The 21,941-nt window shown below is 38.0% G+C and overlaps 1 protein-coding gene across 3 annotated transcripts; it reads right to left on the bottom strand.

The window, feature by feature from the left end:
* Nucleotides 1-1,577: 1,577 nt before the first annotated feature.
* Nucleotides 1,578-18,249, bottom strand: LRIF1 (ligand dependent nuclear receptor interacting factor 1). Of its 3 annotated transcripts, none has more exons than XM_038541023.1 (4): nt 17,779-18,249; nt 4,540-6,043; nt 3,094-3,357; nt 1,578-2,286 (listed from the first exon to the last, which is right to left on the bottom strand). In XM_038541023.1, exons 1-4 carry the CDS (start codon nt 17,844-17,846, stop codon nt 1,849-1,851), a joined length of 2,274 nt encoding a protein of 757 aa, XP_038396951.1. In that variant the 5' UTR covers nt 17,847-18,249; the 3' UTR covers nt 1,578-1,848. The 3 variants fall into 3 exon arrangements, with proteins under 3 accessions (XP_038396951.1, XP_038396952.1, XP_038396953.1); XM_038541024.1 differs by having other exon boundaries at nt 4,540-6,035; nt 17,779-18,087; XM_038541025.1 differs by lacking the exon at nt 4,540-6,043 and having other exon boundaries at nt 17,779-18,074.
* Between the last annotated feature and the right edge of the window lie 3,692 nt (nt 18,250-21,941).

Genomic DNA, 21,941 nt, shown 5'->3' with positions numbered 1-21,941 from the left:
TAGTGTTTTATATTAGAGCTTCATTTTTTAATACTTTTAAGCTCACTGTATTTTAAAATTTTGTACAAAGCACGTGTACTGCTTCTGTAATAAAATGCTTTAAAATTTTTCAAAGGAGGTAATGAATGATTCATGAAATTATACTTTCCCCGAAAGATAAAGACAACTGATAACGGATTGCTAGACCTAGCAACATGGGAAGTCACTGATGTGCTTGACAAGATCCATTTTGGTGAAGGGTAGAAAAACCTGACAGGGATAGTTTGGCAGTTCCACAAAATGTTAAACAGAATTAGGATAAGACCCAGCAATTATACTCCTAAGTATATACTCATATGTTCACATAAAAACTTATATCCAAACATTCACAGCAACATAATATCCTAGAAGCCAAAAGTGTAAGCAATCCAAATGTCCATAAGCAGATGAGTGGAAAACAAAGTATGGTATATTCAAACAATGGAATATTACTCAATAATTTATAGAAAGAATTAAGTACTAATACATGCCACAGCACAAATGAACTTTGAAAACATTAAGTGAAAGAAATCAAACCCGTAAGAAAACATACTGAATGATTTATACCATGCTTATGAATTTCCACAAATCCATAGAGACATAAAGTGTGTTAGTGGTTGCCTAGGGCTGAAGGGAGGAGGGCCTGGGGAGTGACTGCTAATGGGTATAAGGTTCTTTGGGGAGTGATGAAAATGTCCTAAAATTAGGTCACGTTGATAGTTGCACAATTCTGTAACTATTAAAATAAAACCCATTGAATTGTACACTTTTAAAGGGTGAACTGATGGTAAGTGAATCATCTCAACAAAACTACTACAATAAATAAAAGGCAGGAGAAAGTTAGTTGATCAGTTTGGATTTGCTCTACTTCCTTCTCAGTGTGTATAGATTTTATGTGACCTTACTTCTGGAAATTCGTTCATTGGGGGGGGGGGGGGTGTTTCCTTTTTGGAGGGGGCAAACTTTTCCTTCTTCCCATTAATCCCTATCGCCACACAACTCCCAAACTGTACAAATCAAACATAACTAGACAGAAAAATGTTTGCCTCCATTAAGAAAAAGTATACTTGACAATTTTAAAAAGTATTAAATGTGGCCATTGATCAGATTTACTTTTCACAGTTACATATATACACATTCCAAAAAAGGAGAAGAGGAGGAGGAGGATGAAGAAGAAAAACCATTTACCTAAGAATAATAATGCATTACTTTAAGCAAATACATTATACAGCCTGGATTCTAAAACCCATTTTGGATTATATAAAACTACTTTGTAAGAGCCACAAAACAAGTACTCCTCCCTCTTGAGAAATGTTTGCATTTTTAAATAATACTGCTATAATACATTTTCTTTTAGGAAATAAAAAAAATTACAACAATGGTATCATTTTATGAATACAGACTGAGTACATATATAAGCCAATTGGCAAAGCTAAGTTTAGAGCTGATTTCCTCCCTTGCATTGTATAATTTCAGTAGTATACAATAATTATCTACTGTTGAAATAACACCTGAGCGGTTCAGCTAAAGATGCAAATAACAAAAACCTCGCACAAATATTCAAATTTCAGGAATTCTAATTAAAATAGAAAAATAGAACATAAAAGGTATCTAGACAAAGATTCAGATACCCCAGGTAGATTATTCACAAGAGTCATGTGTGAATCAATATTTTTTGTAGTCCTTAAATAAAATTTAATCATCAACTGATGAAAGAAAGTTTCATATTCAAAACACTTTCAGAATGCATCCATAATTAACTTAATGCGAAACTGTATGAAAGAAACACACGTATATTTCATTGCGGTCTTTAAGTACAGAAGTATTTTATTATTTTTGGTGCATCTTCTTACGCATTTCTTCAAGAGCTGCTTCCTTCTCTCTCAGCACCTGCTTAAGTCTTCTTATTTTTTCATCTCGAATGGTTTCTTCTAACTCTGGTGGCATTATGGGAAAAATATCTTCCGTATAATTTTTATTAAAGGAATGACTTTGTTCAAAAGCTGCATTTGAACTCAATGTGCCTTTTTCCTGGTTCTCTGGGGTATAGTGTTCAACCTCAGTTCTCTTTTCTTCTCTGGTTTTGTTGTGGCCTGTGAGAATGTTATGACGTGATACATCTGAAGCTGGTAAAATACTGCTGACAAGTTGGGACATGGTGACATTATTTCCTCCATTTACAGCTGTGTTATGAACACTCTCTGTTTTTCTCTTCTTTGTGTGATCCATCTTCTTAACGGCTTTTGCTTTTCTTTTCTTATCAAAACCCTGTTGAGTAAGATTCCAAAACAAAAACAAATTATTGCCATATAGACAGTGTGTTCTCAAATTTAAGTCTGCAAGTAACAAATACTAATTTCAACATATTAAAACTACAGCAAAAAATTGTTTACCACTGTACAGTACTAAAATGAATAGCAATGTCCTAATGATATTCCCAGAGAATAAATTGCTTAATTTACATTTTCCTGCTTAAGTATTAGATGAATTGATCTATTATCAAAATATCAAAATATTACCAAAATATCAAATTTGATGTATCAAATATATCAAAATATAACAGCCATACGTAAAGAACTTGTTCACTGGTCTCTGACCTAAAGTTCAGGATATTAAACAGTATAATGATATATATCTAAGTAGAATAACAATAGGCAGTTATAGGGATGTTTCTTTTCATCATTATTGACCAAGTAGGTTTCTTAAAATGTTTGTATTAAGGGTGATACTGCAAGGAATATCTACACTTTTCCCCATTTTCCCTACACTTGGATTATTTTAGATAGTGTCTTCAAAGTAGGGTAACTAGTTTAGAAAGTGATGGCCATTTTAATTATTTGATGAAAAAATACAAACAGATGAATAGAAACACTTAATGCAACATCTCTAACTAGGGATGCATTTTTACATTTATATATATGGTTCTCTTTAACACTGATTTGGTATAAAATATACATATATGCAAGTTTGATAACAACTATTATTCCTATTAATGCAAAGACTAAAAAAACCCCAAATCAATAAATACATCCATAAAGCTTTGGAGTAACTACAAAGGACACAAAAATCTATTACCTGTTTTTTCTTTTCCTCCTTCACTATCAACTCTGTCTCTTTGTAAGTATCACTCTTGCTAAAGGAGTCAAAACCTTCTCCAGAGCCCAAATTATCAGGAATCCGAGTAAGGCACACTCTCAAATCTTTAGTGAGACCAAATATCTTTTTAAATTCAGCATCATTCTTCAGATATGATGCCTTATTGCTTCCTCCTTGGGAATGGTTCTTGTCATTTCTTTCTTGAGTAACTTTTTTGAATGTTGATGCCATCTCATTCTGGATCTGGAATTAGGAAAACAAAACACACAAACAATACTGCTAATTACTTAAGCTATTTTATCAGACTAGCAACTAAGTGTTCATCTCATCTTACTCAAAACATCATGCTCTAAAGTCCTAAGTGGTTGGTTTGCATTACCCTTGCCTTACCACCCACACTCAAAAAAACGAACTTAACTGAGTACAAACTTAATTGTTCCCCTAAAATTTCTCATGTTGCTTTCTTGCACTAGAAAAGTTAACAAATCGTTGATTCCCAAACAACTGAAATAAGAACACAGACTAATGACAAGTTAAAAATAATCTATAAAACATTAGTTGGAAATTGCAGTCTTCTGGAAAAGTCTTATGCCTTCAATCAATCTTATACTTCAGAATTTACCCTCTTACATATCTGGAATTCAATGAATTCCATACCAAAGGGGAGAAACACTGACATTATTAAGTAGACCTCTATGAAAGAAAAGAATAGGCACAAATACTTAGCACAGAGAAACATTTTTTAAAAGAACAGAAAGGTAACTATGTGGATATGTTGAATAAATGAACAGTCAGAAAGGGTTTTAAAAAAAAAAAGGAAACTGTCTACTAAAAAAAAAAATGTTGATAAATCCTATTTCTGCAAATGAAAGGTATTAAGCCCCATTCTATCCCTTCTACCATCTATCTAAAATTGCCAGATATCTCCCTACTATCACAAAACCAACAAACAAAAAACCCAGCTCTCCTAGATGCATATTGATCTTTTCATATGCTAACAAAATCTATTAATGTATGTACATATGTATATATATGTGTGTTCACATATATATATAAATACACACAGACACAGAATTTTACCAAGCTTTGAATTCACATTATCATTCAACAACTCTCTTAAACCTTATTGCTCTGAGGTTTTTGTTTGTTTGATTTTGTTTTAAAGATTTGGCATGCCAAATGATTTAAGAGAAAGATGCTTCTTGGACTCTATTATGTTCCTCAAACATTTCCTTCAAATAAAAGCTTTGACTTAAGCATTCATGTGTGTTCAGTATGTGTGTGATGGAGTGGAAGATGGGAAAGGAGGTTACGGTGGGGGGGGGGAGGGGTGAGAGGTGTCATAGGTAACTAACTTTGAGAATTAAGAAAGAAAAATTTTCTATATAGATAGATAAAAAGAACACCCTGACATGGGAAAATTACCTTTGGTTCTTGGTCTCTGAAAACACACTGTTGTGAAGTAAGAGTTGTTGCATCAACAGAGGAACTTATTTTCTCTCTGCTCTGGATGGTATTTCCTTTTCTGGGGGCATTTTGTACTGTACTAAATCCATCTGGAAAGTCTGGCTTTGTGAATAAAGTCTTACTCTGTTTTAAGTAGTTAATGGATTGATTCATATTATGTGGGTTTGGGGTAGAAAGAGATGGTTTCTCCACTTTTTTATTCTTCTCTGCCCTTAGATTGATCATGGAAGCAGGCTGAATATTTGAGAGTGACTTTGTCTCCATCTGGTAAGATTTACTTTTAGCCAAAACAATATTTACAACCTCTCTGGATATTTCTGTCACTGCACTTGAACTCACTATTTGTGATGTATCATTTCTTGGTGGAATATCAGGAGAAACAGAATTCTGTTGGTCAATTTGTGATGGCAAAACATCTGTCCCCTTTTTAGCCAATAGATAGACTTTCCCATTAAACATAACCAAAGCATTATCTTTAATAGGCATACTTTTGGATTGTGTCCCACTAGGACTCACAGTACTCAATGATGGCATATTTATATTATCTCCCAAACTTTTCCTATCTACAAAAGTTTTTAAAATCTTTGAAGCCACATTATTTGAAGACTTAACAGGAACAAGAGATGGAGTGCAAGGCTGTAGATTTTCTTGAAAAATCCATTTCACAGGAGCAGCTTGAGAATGCTGACCACCTTTTAATTGTGTCTCTTTAGCAACATTCATTGGAATTTGTGTATTTAGTATCACTGGCTTTGCTATTTCTGTAACAGGTTTTGGGTAAATGTTTTGAAAGTTCTTGGTAACTACATTTTTCACTGTGTTTACAGGAGATACGTAAATAACAGTTGGTATTTGGGAGGCCTCAACTGTTCCTGAGGTACTTGTGGTTGCAGTTGCAAGTATCTTTTGCTGAACTGAAGGAGGCAATGAAGACGCTGGTACAGATTTCACTTCAGCATGGGCAGGAATCTGTAAATGATGCCCAGAAGGCAAAACTGGAGACTTCACAGTCATTGGAAGACTCTGAGTATTTACTAAAATATAAGGTGAATCATTTTGTGTTGAGGAGGGAGAAACAGCAAATGTTTGCATGGTGAGTCCATCAATTTTCACACCATGACTCTGAACTTTAGAAACTGATGAGGTAAAACTTTCAGTTCCCACAGAAGTAACTCTAACTTTTTCTGCTGTATCTACTGTTCTTGTAAGAAAATAGTTTGAAGAACTGGCTGGCTGAAAAATGGGCAATTGAACTGATGCACTTGTGGAAGAGCTGGAAATCTGAGTCTGAATAGTAACTTGAACTGGGCTTCCTGTATTCCCTTTCAAAGCATCAGACATGACTGAAGATTGAACTAGCGGTATAAGATTTCCAGAAGAATTAGGAATTGGAAGTAATTGCAGAAGATTTTTTCCATCCGAGCCAATCGTCTGAACTACTTGGTACATGCAGCCTGAAACACTTAAAAGAACATTGAGTAAATAAATACAATATACTAGACGGTATATACATTTTATTTAAAAACAAATATTTACAAATATTTTAAAAAGATACAAAATTATAAAATGATATGTAATTTGTCACTTTGAGTTTTCAAAGTGAAATATTGTAAAACATATTTTTAAGTAGAAGAGATAATCAAAGATGATCAGCTTTGATTTAGAATTTCTCCAATGACTAGGCAATGGGTAAATTAGACTTTTCTAAGATTTTACTCTGTATAAAATTATGCCTATTAGAATATTTTCCTCTTAAACTATTAGCATCCTCCCTTCCTTCTTTACTTGAATTCTTTTTTCCTGTCCTCCTCCTTTTACTCTGATTGCCCAGGATTCCATTTCACTTTGTTTTATGCTTATTCTATTTCCCTCATTCTTTTCTACCCTCTTTCCAATCTGTTGTGCTCTTCCCACTGACAAGGACTCAGAAGTCCTACTGTTAGGCCATCCTTCTTTTGCTTCAGGCATCTCTTACGGTGATAACCTTAGTGTGGTACATTTCAGAAACTAAATGGAATTACTCAAGTAGGAACCATTTTCTTCTTTGACTTATTATTTCAGCACATGTGAAGTTTGGTGCTAAACAGCCCTTTGTATGGGAATTACATTAGTTTCAGCTGCCTGTCAATCCATATAGATAATAGTAACATCATTTCAGCTAAATGGTTTTCAATGAACATGGAACGCACTGGAAATTTTCCTTTTAACCTAGCCAATTTTGATCCTGATACTTATGAGCTGTATCTTACTACAGATTGTCTGATTTTTAAAAACCCAAAATATATCAATCTCTGTTATATAATCAATTATTTGTACATATCTTAAATGCAGATACCTCAAGTTATTTAGGCCTAAAACCACCTTTCAGTTCCTGGAAAATACTAAGTTCTCATGGGTCTCAGAGTAATCACACATGCCCACTCTACCTAGGTACTCCTCTCTTCTCCCACTCATATAACTCAAGTCTCAGCGTAAATAATACTTCCCAAGAGATACATTGAACACCATAACTATCTTTGCCCATCTTTCATAATGAGTCTCTAATATTACACCTGTTAATTTCCTTCATGGTACATATCACAAGTTGTCAATATATATTAATCTATTTGTTCACTTGCCTATAGACTGTCTCTCATGCTAAATTCTAGCAACATAAATGCAGAGTTCATGCCCTACCAACAGTATGCCCTTATATGACTAAGATCAAATGAAAACAAAAATTCTAGACAATAATTAGAATTCTCAACGATGTAAAGGGGTGTTTTACTGCCTATTGGTGTTTTTAAAACATACATATCAATAAATACCAAAGCCAAAAATTCTATGCATTCTAGGAAGCCCTGGAACTCAGTTTTACCTTTCTGCAACCCAAAATAATATAATTATATCCTTTTAAATATTTAAAACTACTTTCTGGCCACTTGACAGTGTCTCAAAATGTTAAATTTACTTTTAGCAAATTAAAAGTTAATCTCTAAAGAGAAGCATGAACATAAATGTATGAATTCTCACTTTCAGGACTTAAAAGAAAGTCTACCTTTACCACCTCCCTACCTCCAAGAAACATAGAAACTGGACCAGAACTAATTCAGCTTTAATTTATTCAACAAATGTTTACTTGAATGTCTCTTATGGTTCAGGTACCAGGCTCGATTATGGGAAAAGGGTCAGTAAACTACAGCATTGGGCCAAATTTGCCCCCTCCCTGTTTTTTGTGTAGTCCACAAGCTAAGAATCTTTTTTCTATTTTAAATGGTTTTAAAAGTCACAAGAATAGTATTTTGTGACATGTGAAAATTATGAGAATCAAATATTAGCATCCATAAATAAAGTTTTATTAGTACACAGTAGCACTCAACTTTAATGCACTGTATAGGGCTGCTCTCATGCTACAGTAGCAGAGTTGAGTAGTTACACCAGAAATGGTATGGCCCACAAAGCCTGAAAGATTTACTATTTGGCCCTTTACAGAAAATGTTTGCTGGTCTCCAAGCTAGTTCAACCCACAATCCCTAAAAGGACTTATACTGCTGGTTGTATGCACAGATAGGCAATTATCATTAAGTGAGATAAATGATATACTATATTTGGATGAGAACAAAAATACTTGCTCCTTTTCTTAAAACATTCTCTTCCCAAGGCTTAGATAGGACATTCTCCCACTTTTGCCATGATTCCTTGGTCTTCCTTGCCAATTCATCCTACCAGAATAAACAAACCTTCAAGTGCTGGAATTCACCAAAGCTTAGGCTGAGTTCTCTTCCTACTCTTAAGCTTTTCCCAATTATTTCCTTTATGTGCATTTCTTTTATGTGACTAAATCACCACTTAAACAGCAACAATTAAAAGATTTATAACTTAGTTTTTTTGAGATTCGGGCTTACATATCCAACTTCCCTCATGACGCTTCCATTCAGAATCTCAAATGCACCTATAACTCAGCATGGTCTTTTCCAATGTTTTTTTTTCCCCTTTGATAAATGGCATACCATCTATCTTAGATGCCTAAGTCACAACAAGCAATTTTCTGCTTCCTAACCATCTATTTTTAATCTATCACAAAATTCTGTTGGTATTACCTTCTAAATTTCCCTTAATCTTTTCAATATCTTCCAAACCATCTGTCTCCATTCTAATCCAGGCAAATATCATCTCTGGCTTAAGACTATTATAGTAGCTTCAAAATTGGTCTTTTCTTCAGCCAAATCCTCTCCCTCTGAAAGCTTTAATCACATTAAAACTGATCCTTAAAATACTTCAGGAGCTTCCCATTTTCTTTAAGCAATAGAAAGAAAACCAAGAGATTTTGATGCAATGGAAGCCAAAGGAAGAGAGTTTTAAGAAAATGGGCAAGTCTATTTACAAGTTTCTGAAAGGCCAAGTAGGATGTAGATTAAAAATGTATACTTGCATGAGGGTCATGGATGGCTTTAAAAAAAAAAAGCAGTTTGGTGGGGGAAAAAATTGTAGAGGAGTGAATATAAAGAAAGGATAGTAAGATAGAAAGTATGGACAACTCTTACTAACTTTGACTGTAAAAGAGAAGATAAAGACTGTCAAATAGAGGCTCAATGGGGTCAAGAAGAAATCTGTTTTCTTTTTCTAAGGTTAGATGAACTAGAGCATATATTAAGGCTCATATGAGTTATCAAGAATAAGAGGATAAAGAGGGCTAATAAGCGCAAGGTTTGATAAGAAGATAGGAAATTGGAACCAGCAGCCAGGTAGAGGAATTGAACCTTGAAAAGACGTGGAGAAATATCTTCTGCTATTGACACTGAAAAAACAGGTTAGGCAGATCTGCAGTGTAGCTTTGATAGCAGAAGGGTTGAAGTATTCTGATCCAATGGCTTTAATTTTCCTGTGAAAAAAGACATAACATCATCTGCTAAAAATAGGAGTAAAAATACAAATTTGAGGCAAATCAAGAAGATCTGAGTCTTTGAGAAAGAACAACTTGAGTTCGGAAAATATTAAGAGTCATCAGACAGTGCTATTGGCCTAAGGATATAAGTAGTGATTATGAGTTTATAGTGAGACCAATCTGTGCTCTTGTGAGATTTTCCTTATTTCACCAGGCATAAGCACAGAAGCAAAGAGAAAATTGCTGAGTTCGTCCAGGGTTGGAGTAGCTTCAGAAGAATTGTGCAAAAAAAAAAAAAAAAAAAAAAAAAAAATCAAAGAGAAAATACTTTAGGATACTGGTAAAAATTATTAAAATGATGAAACATAATCTAACATAAAATCTAAACAGGATGAGAAGAAAATGAGAACACAAAAGACAAAAGTGTAAGCAGAAAATAAAGAGATTATTGGACTGGAGGTCCAGATAAAGTTAAAAAACAGAGTGGAAATATTTAAACAAGTAAGCTAGAAATACTGCAACTGGTGTTTAGAAAAGAGAATGCCTGAATCAAGAATTTCATAAATGCAGCAATTTCATCTGACAACAAGAACTACAGAAGTGGATGGACAGTTACAGAATGGAGAATAAAATCATTGGAGAAAAAGAACTACATACAGAAAGACTAGATGACAATGAGATTATCCATATAGATACTAAAGTCACATAAGATTAGAGAGATAATTGTGATCTATGTGCTAAATTCAATGACAGGAAGTTGGGAGATAATGTTCATGAACCACAATTAAGACAACCTACCAACTTCCTGTTACTGATATGCTAAAAAGCTGTCTCGAAATTCACTTTTTTGCAGTCTATTTTCTTTCCCACTCTTCTACTGTATCTCATTCTCAAAGATTACCAAATATGTTCTCACAATTAAATGTCTTTATCGTCATTCTCTAGGTGCTCCCCACTGATACTGACATTGCTAATTATGAACTATGAACCTCTACCTAACATGATTTCCGATGTGCACAACTTGCTTATTTTTCTTAATGTTTCCTTTCTTACTCATTTTCTGCATTTTAAGCATCCATGACTATTCCCCAAAGCACAATTCTTTTTTTTTTTTTTTTAAAGGTTTATTTATTTATTCATGAGAGGCAGACTGACACATAGGCAGAGGCATAGGCAGAGGGAGAAGCAGGCTCCTTGCGGGGAGGCCGATGCGGGACTCAATCCCAGATCTCAGGTTCACGACCTGAACTGAAAGCAGGCACCCAACCGCTGAGCCGCCCAGGTGTCCCCCAAAGTACAATTCTTGAGTCTGTTTCTTCTTCAAGACATTCTTCCTTAAAAGACTGTACCAATTGTTTCAACTATTGCGTCAAGTGCTTCATTTTTCTTTGCAATGACTCCCAGTTATATCCTTTATTCCTTTCCTCTAATATTGACCTCAGTTCCATATTTATGTTGTCTTACCAAACACTTACACTTTTAAATACCATGACTGTTTTTTAAACCACGACTTTAAAGTTCAAATTAGGGCAGCCTGGTGGCTCAGTGGTTTACCACCGCCTTCAGCCCAGGGCCTGATCTTGGAGACCCAGGATCGAGTCCCATGTTGGGCTCCCTGCATGGAGCCTGCTTCTCCCTCTGCCTGTGTCTCTGCCTTTCTCTCTCTCTGTCTCTCATGAATAAATAAATAAAATCTTAAGAAAAAGGGATCTCTGGGTGGCGCAGCGGTTTAGCGCCTGCCTTTGGCCCAGGGCACGATCCTGGAGACCCGGGATCGAATCCCACATCGGGCTCCCGGTGCATGGAGCCTGCTTCTCCCTCTGCCTGTGTCTCTGCCTCTCTCTCTCTCTCTGTGTGTGACTATCATAAATAAATTTAAAAATTTCTTTAAAAATCCTAAAAAAAAATAAAGTTCAAATTACTCTCTACTGAAAACTAGTATGCTAATCCTATCATATGTCAGCATATGTCAGCACTATTTCCCAAGTCACTTAGGTTTTAAATCATCTAGTCATCTCTGACTTACCTTTATCACCCTTCTGATATTTAATTTGACTCACCCACAGCACCTTGTATAGATGCTTACAAATGGCAAACATTCAATAAATGTGCAGTGAATCACTGAGTCTGTAAAGGTTTTTTTTTTTTTTCCTTTTTACAGCTCTTACTCATTCTTCTCTTTCACCATTGTCACTTCCACTACCCAGATCAGACCTGTATCACCTTGTGTCTAGTCCTCATTATCTAATTCCTCTATTTTGCTTGCCTTTTAAACTAGTTTTTCTGACTGCAGCAACTATTATAATGTATGTCTGGCAGATTAAAGCATTGTTTTCATCCTGTTACCTCCTTTCCCAAAGTTCCAATAATTCATCATTGCCAATTCAGCTTGATTTGAAAATCATCTAAAATAGACCGTAACAATCTCTGTTAACAGTACCATCCATCTATAACTTCTTGATGTAAAAATCTCTGATCTTCCCAGAAAGGTCTCTTTGCTATTCTGGATTATCCCAAGTATTCTTCAGGTTATTTTTTTTCTTCTCCAACAAATTAAAACACAACAATAAACTGAGGATCAACTCCATCTTCTTTATGAAAATATTTGCACGTCCTCAAACTCACATTAATTTCTTCCAACCTAAAATCCCCAAAGCACTCCCACTGGTGCCACTAATCCTAAGAGTTACATGATGCCTTCTATACAATGTCTTCTAAAAAATGAGTATTGTTTTTCTCATAGTCAGAGACTGTACTGTTTGCTTTGTAATCATTCTCCCAATGCCTAGTAAGCCCTCAAAAAAATTATATGCTCTTTCAAATCTCCATTTTAACTATTCTCAATACTTTTCTTTACACTTCTTCACACTTCTTCTTTTCTTTAGTCTCCTTGGGTGTATTTAACATACTTTTGTCAATGAATCTGTTGATAACATGTGGTTCACACATTAGAAGCTTTAACAGAACTTTTATAATGCTTTTATAGTTATTTGCATATGGGAATGTACATTTTTAATTGTTATGGTTTTTAACCAAAGGACTTTAGGCTTCTGATACTTCATTCACATACTTCATTATATGGCCTCTATGTTTCTGCTTTACAGAAAACATTTATATTGTACAACATGTATACTGCACAAACTATTTTCAAGTCTACTCATTGATTTTTTTTTTTTTTTGCCCTTCTTCTCTTCCATTTCTCCTTCAAAAATTGAAGGAAAATACAGCTCTTCTATATCAGTATATTAATAGAGATTCACATTGGGCAGCCCGGGTGGCTCAGCAGTTTAGCGCCGCCTTCAGCCCAGGACATGATCCTGGAGACCCGGGATCCTATCCCAAATCGGGCTCCCTGCACAGAGCTGCTTCTCCCTCTGCCTGTGTCTCTGCCTCTGCCTCTCATGAATTAAAAAGAGAGAGAGAGAGAGAGAAAGATTCACATCATCTGCCACAGACCATAAATTCCTTAAGGGTAGGTTATTCCAATTCATGTGTATATCCTCTACACCTAATAGAGCAACTGGCACATTGCAAACAATGCTATTAGCTGAATTAATTCTTACAAATCATCATTAAAAACAAAAAAACACCACCACCATGATTTCCTAGTAGCAAATGGAATGAGTTCTAAAAATTAAACTGACACCTCTCCATAGAATGCTAAGGAGAGAAATAATAAATCGGGGTGAAATTCACACTTCTTCAATCAATATGCTTTTTTTTTTTTTTTCAGATCCAGAAGAGATCTTCCATTTAAAAGAGTAACTATAACAAAAACATTTTAAGGATTCTGTCTTCTTAAATGTCATATTCTGCTAGCTAATATTAGAACAAAAATTACTATCAGATTCTCCATCCCATGCTCTGGTTTGGTCACTTAAAATTTTAGAAAAATCATCAATGTGCTAATTACTTTAAACCAGTTGGTGTTTGAACTGAGAACTATACTGCAAAAACAGTTAACAAGTTTAGACTTGAAAAAATGAAAAGAGAAATAAATTAGAAAGTTTACAGGCTTCTCTTATCTTAGTTTTTCCAATCGTTAATTAATTTGAGTAAATTTACTTCTCTGAATCTCTGTTTCTTCATTTGCAAAATGGAGACAATAAGGCTTGCTATGATAAGTAAATGAAATAACTGGCCAGAATTATGATAAACTTCCAATATATGCTAGTTATCATATTATATTAAAATATAGAATTGGTATCTAAGAATAAGGAAATGAATCTGATAGTTTTGGCAGTGTAAGAACTTGAATAAAAAGGCACGATAATTTTTAAAGTATATTAAACATACTTATATAACTTCTGACATTTTTTATTATTCTAATATTGATATAAAACATTCAAATGTAGAAATGGAATGATAAAAATTTTGCAGGCTGATGGACACTTTGCAGATATTTTTGCAAAACATACCTTTTCAACTGCCAGACTTTTTTTGCATCTCACTATATGGGACTTAACATTATGTGACTACACAATATATGTAATGAATTACGCACAATAATATATACTACGTAATATCATATACCTAGTAGATACATTATCATAAATAGTTGTCATTAACTCTAATTCTGATAAACTGCCCGGCAATGTGAGTATTGCCATTACTATTTTATAGCTGGAGATTCAGTATTAAATAACTTATTCAGAATTACATGCTCTCTTGGACAATCCCATCCACTTTCTTGAATTTACTTTAGCATATATCAACCATAACATGGTCCAAAAAATTCAACTGCATGAAGTGAGAGATTAAGGAGAAACAGATTTCAGTTAGCCTGTAAGGTATACATCTCAATGTCTCTGTCTTATTTACTCAACCAATAAAGATAATAGACACTTATATTGTACAAAACTAAATGCACAATAAACTGATAATGAAATATCATGTTTCTAACCAAACCAAGCCCACTGCTGAGGACATTCATTTTTAGTTCCCCCTTTAAGGACAAAGGCTTAAGAGCAGACAGAAGCCAGTTGCCAATCACATCCTAACTTATTATTATGAGATCTATCATCACAGGCTTTAATTATAATACCTCTAAGCTGATGACTCAAGTCTTTATTTTCACGCCTGACCCTGCCTTTCAAATTCAAATACCTCCCCGATTATTTTTTTGATAAGTTCTCCTCATCTCAATTAATTTACCAACATCTATTCAGAGAACTGGCATTATAATTGATCCTCTTCTCCTCATGTCAACTCACTGAAAGTCTGCCTATTTTCCCTTCTGTATCTCTTTGAATCCCACCCTTATTCTACATCAGCTAGTTCAGGCCCTCAAAATCCCTGAAAGGACAACCTACATAGAATCTTTATATGCCTGATCCCTCACCCTCAAATCAACACTACCACCAGATTTCTAAAATGCAGACAGGAACATGACCTTTTCTTAAAATCCTCTGAATGTTCTCCAGTAAATGAAGTCTAACCTCTCTAGCACAGCAAACCAAACCCATCTATTTGTCCTGTAGTACAGAACCAAACAAAAATATGGACTCTTGGTAATAAGTCACACTGGTGCTTTATTAACCAATTCCCTCTGCTTGAGCACAGCCCACATTCATCTTTAATTAGGCAGCTGATACTTAACATTCCCAAACTCCAAACTCAGGTGCTCCAGAAACCTTCCCTATGATTTCCTTTCTTAATGCCTTCACAGCATCCTGTGCATAATGCTATTTAAAAGTGTCTTACATCACCTCCCCTCAGACTATAAGGTTTTTCACGAGCATGGTTCATATCCTCTTTAGTCAGTCTCTCCATTTAGCACAGTCTGTCATGTAGGCACTCACTGAATTTTCTAACCAAGTGTTAGAACTATATGGATAATAGTGGTAAACTAGGATATGAACCTAGACTGCTGTAACTCCAAAGCTTACTGTCTTCCACTATACCATTCTAACTCCTGCTTTGTTCTTTGCAAATAAAGCCCCAATCTAAATGAACTGAATGCCAACTATCACAAATATCTTCCAGATTTTTCCTTTGTATTCTAAGATTAGTTCTGATTCTTATACTTTATGCCATGATGAACTAGACACATGTTAAACAATAAACCTGTAATGCAATCGTGAAAAGCTTTACAAAAGGAAAGCAGCAGTAACTCGAGAAAAATCCAAGCATCTACAGAAAGTAAAAATCATACTCATTTTAAGTTCATGAAAATGATTTAGTACCATCAAAATTATCAAAAAATCAAGAAACTGTGCTTCCAATTAAAGAGCTGAAATTAATCAAATGATTCATAAAATTATACTTGCAAGTCATGAAGATTATTACTTACAAAACAGAACAGAATCAAACACGCAAGCGATAACCAAAATAAGAGTCAAATGGCATCAAAAAAACATCTGGTAATGTCCAGAACATGTGATGTCAAATCTCAGTGATTTGAAGAAATAAATGCATTTGAAGATGATGTACACAATTCATAAACCAATGAGTTAACGAACTCCCAATGACTTACACAGGTAAGTAACCAAAACCTAATTCATTTTGTAAAGTTTTTAAAAATGCCAAATACATATAGCCGAAGGCTTAGAAATTGGGTCAAAGAGTTAAAGTCACAATAAATAAAAAGGTTAGGTTCTTATACTATCTTATTTCTAACATTGCAGAACAATGCATTCTTAAAACAAATTGTGTTAAGTTACACGTCATCAAATACCCAGGCCAAAACAAAGGTAGAAGAAATGAACAACCATGAGAAAGTATTTTTACTTTTGCATTATCTATACAGAACACTACATCTGCTTCTCCTCCTAGCTTCCACCAAAAGTAAACCAAAACGTTATACGTACACACAAGCTGGCTCTGTTTACGATTTGAATCCCAATGGTTCTTGGCAGCTCTTCAATGCTGTTTTGGCTCACCGCATTTAGTGACCGTTTCTTCTTAAGATGCCGTGCATGCTTTTTTAGTCCTTCTTACAATTCCATTTTGCATATACTTGTAATTAAAATAAACCTTACTGAGCTAAAATTTGTAGAGAAATAAACTCGTATTCTCATAATAATAGCTAACACATAAGTACTGCTTTTTTTTTTTTTCTATACTAAGTATTCTACATATACTCATTCTTTTAACTCTAAAAATATCTCTAGGCGCTCTAATTTACTGGAAAGGAGACTGGAGAAAGGCACTTGGTCTCACGAACTGTTAACTGTCAAAGCTAGGATTAAATTTAGGCAGCTTGATGTTCTTCAAACATAAATCCTCTTCCATGAATTCTACGCTCAATTTCCATCTTTCTTCACATTTTCCTTCCGCAGACACCAATTAAGTTTTTTCTCACCACTTACTATATCCACTAACCATGGAGTCTACAACTTAAAATAGTCGATCTTCCCTAACAGTTCTGTTCCCCTTTTATTTCATGTTGACTAACAGAACTTTAAAAAAAATTGACTTAGTGATAAACTGTTTTGGAAATGTGCAACCACGTACGCCTTTTTAAAAGAAATCCTGGAATCTCCCTATGTCAAATAGGGAGATATCCAACGAGAGAGGGCGTTCTCATTACAGCTGCTTCAAAGACTCTGTTCCCAACCACCGATCTCACGTGGCAATCATTCTACTTTTCTTCCTTTCCATATAAAACTACTATTTAAAATTTACAAACAAAATCCAGGGCCGCCTGAGTGGCTCGGTGGTGGAGCGCCTGCCTTCGGCTCAGGGTGAGAGCCCGGTCCCGGGATCGAGGTCCGCATGGGGCTCCCCGCAGGGAGCCTGCTTCTCCCTCTGCCTGGGTCTCTAACTCTCTGTGTCTCTCATGAATAAGCAAAATCCTTTTTAAAAAAGAAAAGATCCATTCCCTCAGACGAGATCAATTTTTCAGGTTGTGGTTTCATATCCTAAGCATCCCCTGCACACATTCTTCCTTTCCTTCTCACTCCTCTGAAGGAACAGCCGTCCGCACGGGAGGGCCTGCGCCACCTGGGCCGCACCATCTGGGCCGCACCACCTGGGCGGCACCTGCTGGTCCGCGCGCGCGCTGCGTGTTTTCCGGCGAGTGCGCGAGAACCTTCCAGAAGGCGTCCGTCCACGCGGGCGCGCCGGCCATGTTGGTCTTCCTCTCCCGTGGAGAGCTGCTCCGTCGCAGGAGTCGTGCGGGGCCGGGGCGGGCCGAGGCTGCACGTTTCCAGGAGGGGCGCGCTCGAGCGCTCGGAGGGCTCCAGGGCCGTGAGCGCCCCGCCGGCCGGCGCTCGCCCCCAAGGCGCGCCCACTGCGGGGCCAGGGCGCCCGGAGGAGAAGGCCGCCTGGGCACCCTGCTAAGAGGCGGGCCGGGGCAGGCGTGTTGAGGGGGAGTCGCAACCAGTACTTACCACTGCGAGGCGTTGCCCGAGCTTTCCTCTGCGGGTTTCAGGAAGACCCTCTGGAGGTGATTGGACATTTTAGAGGGGCGGGAGGGGCCGGCACCTCCAGGGAAGTGGGCAACGAGGGGCCGAGGGCCTCCCGAGGGGCGAGACCCGGAGCGACCCGGTGTTGGGCTGGACGGCGCCCAACGGGTTCGCTGCGAAAGGAGGACCCCAGCCTTCGGAAGGAGGCGACGCGGCTGCCAGAAACCGGAAGGACCGCAGCGGCTGACGACGCGGCCCGGCCCCGGCCTCTGGGAGGAGCGGCCCGAGTCTCCGCCCCCCGCGAGCCGACGGCGTCGCGCCAGAGCCAATCGGAGTCGACGCGGGAGGCGGGGCCTTAATGGCACCGCCCCCAGCAGCGCTGGGTCCGTGGGGAAGACCGCGCCGGACGGGCTCGGCCGACCCCGCCCACCGCAGCCGCCAGCCGGGCCCAGCTCAGTCAGCGGCTTCCGGCATCGTCACATCCGGTCGCCGAGGTGACTGGCTCGCTAAAGCACCGCCCCGATGCTACGATCCAATCGCAGAGGACGTTTGGTGTCTCTTCTTCCGGATCAACGAACGAATCACGAGAGGATATGCTCAAGATGCCTACGCAAAATAAAACGCTTCCGGGGTCATTGGTAAATTTTCTGCCAATGCGCTCGCCGCTCCTGCACGTTTCTCTTTCCCGCCAGCGCCGGAGGAGACGTCGGCGGCGGCTCTGGACTAGTGCCTGACGCTGTGCGCGCCTCTTAGACGCCTGCCCGTGGGCAGCGCTCTGTTTATTGCCGCTTCCTGCGCTTTCTCGTTCATTTCCTCTTTCTTGAAGTTTTGCCTCTCTTCTTAACCTGACCTTTCCCTCCACCGCGCGTTCATCTCATGCCTCGGTCAAAGTCATCGTCAGAGTTAATCGGCTGGTTCTCTGAAAGTTCGCCCTCCATAGACATCTTTTTTCCTCTTCACTTGGCTCTCCGGAGAAATTCTTTTCAGAAGTCTCCCGGCTCCCGGTGTTGAATCCTGCATCCGAGAGACCGGCCAAGCCCCTGGTGGAAGGGCGGGCGGTGCCGTTCAGCCGGGGCTGCAGGGAGGCGGCGGCAGGAGCGGCCGACGAGGGCGTCTTATGAGGGACAGGCGGTGGAAGTGTGAACTGGCGCATACTGACTGTCCGGCCTCGGGGGCCGAGTCCCCTGGCCCCTCATCCCCTAGCTCCGTGGTAAGCGCAGTGAAACGACAGTGTTCCGACAGGTTAAGAGAAAGCACGACTTCCTGAGCGCGGTGCTCTGTGGTAGTTTCGGTGGCACAGAATCCTGCGTGTGTAGCTGGCGTCTGTCTTTCAGTCGAGTATGTCCCGCACTAAAAGGGGGCGAGGTGCTCAGCCCTTCATAGGGGCTGGGTTTCCGTCATTCTCTGATCTGAATAAGTTGCCCATTCTTGGCTTCTTCCCTGCTTCATCATTTATTTCTTACCTTCCACACTCAATTCTCCTCCTACCCATCATCTCTTCCTATGTACGAAAACTCATTGTCACAGGTTGGTTTCCCTGGGAAACGGACTTTGTCCGGTGTATTTTGGCGTGAGGGAAGTTTATCAGGGATCAGTATAGGGGAGGGGAGGGAAAGGAAGTGAAGCTGGGAAGACGGAGTAGTTCGGTTGTGGTGCCTCCTCTCAACAAAGGCCTTAGCCTATCCCACAGAGACCTCTAGAATACGATGGACTTTCAACGTTTTCCCCAGTAGGAATGCAGGCCTTGCCAAGGAAAGCTGTGTGACCTTAGTTAGGCAAGGAGGTTCTCTTCAGCCAAGGCAATTACTCAAGGAGGCTGGTAGCTGAGACGTGTCTGCTGGCAGCACTCCCAGCAACCGGTGGAATAAGACCTTTATTCCTCGAGGGAGGCCCCAGAAGTACATCACAGCATCCGCAGTAGTCATTAAATCCCTCATTCAACTGTTGTAATTAATTCCATTTATCTCACATTCATTCGGATCTGTACTCAGCAGCACTATTAATTATTCCTTCACTCTGGGTGCATTTGGGAATATGCTTCTTTGGTTTTCCTCCTCCTTTTTCGTCTACTTACTCCTCATTCTTTTTTTGGAGGCTTATCCCTTCCTTCTCAGCCATTAAATAAAAGAGTTTCTTAAGTCTTGATCATTGATCCCCTTATTTTCTCGAACTGTTATGTCTCACGTGATTTCAGGCATGCTCATAGCTTCAATCACCACTTCTACGCATTGCTATACTGACTAAACACTTATGTAATACTACGTGCCAATTAAGAGAAGTTAGAGTGTGTTAAAGTATGTATCTTGATAGCAAATGATATTGACAAATTTAAGGAACTGACAGAAATGAGAAGATTCATAAGTCAGCACATGTAGAGGATGATTTTACATACATCTCTGAGAAATTAATAGTTGAAGCAGACAAAAAAAGTGGCATAGGTATCAAATTTCTAAACAAAAAATGAGATCAAGCCAGTAGATGTGTAAATAACTCCATTCAAGGTATATAGTTCACTATTATTTTTAAAATGCATTAAGTAATTTTTGCAGCTGAGGTTATGACGTCAGGGTCATGAGCTCGAGTTCTGCATCAGGCCCTGTGCTTGGTGCAGAGTCTGCTTGAGATTCTCTCCTTTTCCCTCTGTCACCGCCCCCTAAAATAAATAAATAAATAAAATCTGTAAAAAAAAAAAAAGATAAACTGTTAGCAAGATTGATCGAGCAAGAAAAAAAGAAGATACAAGTAAGCAAAATCCAGAATAAAAAGGGAAAATAGCTATAAATACTATAAATACAACAGATTTTTTTTTGCAAGTATTATGAACAGCAGTTATAACACACCACTTGCTGAATCCTGCTACAATGATTAACTACCATTAGCTGCTGGTTCCTTTATCTAACTTACAAAAGAGAAACATTTTAAGAACTAAGACAAATTTTGAAAACTGAGGGAGCTGAAGGCTGTTTTAAAGAAATGAATGTATATGGCAAGGGAAGAAGGTAGCTGCAGTCTGGGGTGGAGAACAGGACACAGTGAAAGAACAGGCTAGAGAAAGGCTGTTCACATTGTCTTGGGACAATCAATGTCTCCTCAGAAGAAATTTAAGGAAATAATCCAGACCTCTGGGAAAGTCAGCAAAAGAAACTGAGGTGAAGCATTGAATAAAATAAATTAATTTTACCAAGAGACTCAGGCATTCATTTTTCTATATCTCTCTTCCTCAAAATCCTAAGACAGATCACAGGGACACAGCCTCTTTCAAATTTCCGTCTTTAAGTCCAGCAATACCTTGACTGGAGGAGTTGGTTTGGGGGTAGGCAGCAAGTGGGAATTATTAACTGATTTGGAGATACCTAGAATTCTGTGTCCTAGAGCTCAAACTCACCCCCCTCCATTTTACTAGAAAATGGCATAGATAAAGGTCAGGCCATTGGCCCTTGCCCAAAACACATTACCAGGTAAAGCAGCCAAAATCAACAGGAAACTAGGACATCACAAACCAAAGTAACTAAGAACTGAAGGAGTACAAGCCCCTCCGAAGAAAGAGGTTGGAATGATTGAAACACAATACCACCTGAAAAAGAGTTACTAAACCATACCAAAATTTATAATATGCATTATCAATCAAGATTATAAGGAAAATTAAAGCAATAGGAAACTGCCCCAAGTAAAATACAGAAAAAGAACAAAATGAACAATACAGGGTATAAGACATATGAGTTAAAAAATAAAATACATGATATTAATGGTAGATTGCATACAAAGAAAAACTTAGGAAACAGAGGAATGGAAATGTTGAAGGGCAGTAGGGAAGGATAAAAGGAAGCAAATATAAAAGGAAAAGTTAATATCTGTGTAAGATAAAAGTACAAGTGGAGCAATCGGCTGGCTCAGTCAGCAGAGCATGGGACTCTTAATCTTGGGGTTGTGGGTTCGAGCCCCATGTTGGATGTAGAGATAACCTGGGAAAAGAAAATGTTTAAAATAAAAGATGAAAGTACAAGTGCCAATATCTAGATAATATGAGTTGCAGAAGGAGAAAAAAACAATTTTTTAAGCTCTAAAAACTAATTTTCCAGTATTAAAGAAAGTAGAAAGCTGTAGATGAAAAGAGCCACCAAGAAATGAGTAAGGGAGGGACACCTGGG

Source organism: Canis lupus, chromosome 6, assembly GCF_011100685.1.
Source record: "Canis lupus familiaris isolate Mischka breed German Shepherd chromosome 6, alternate assembly UU_Cfam_GSD_1.0, whole genome shotgun sequence".
In the NCBI taxonomy this organism is placed as follows: Eukaryota; Metazoa; Chordata; class Mammalia; order Carnivora; family Canidae; genus Canis; species Canis lupus.
Note: the sequence above shows the minus strand (reverse complement) of the source record. Positions and strands in the feature narration are given on the sequence as shown.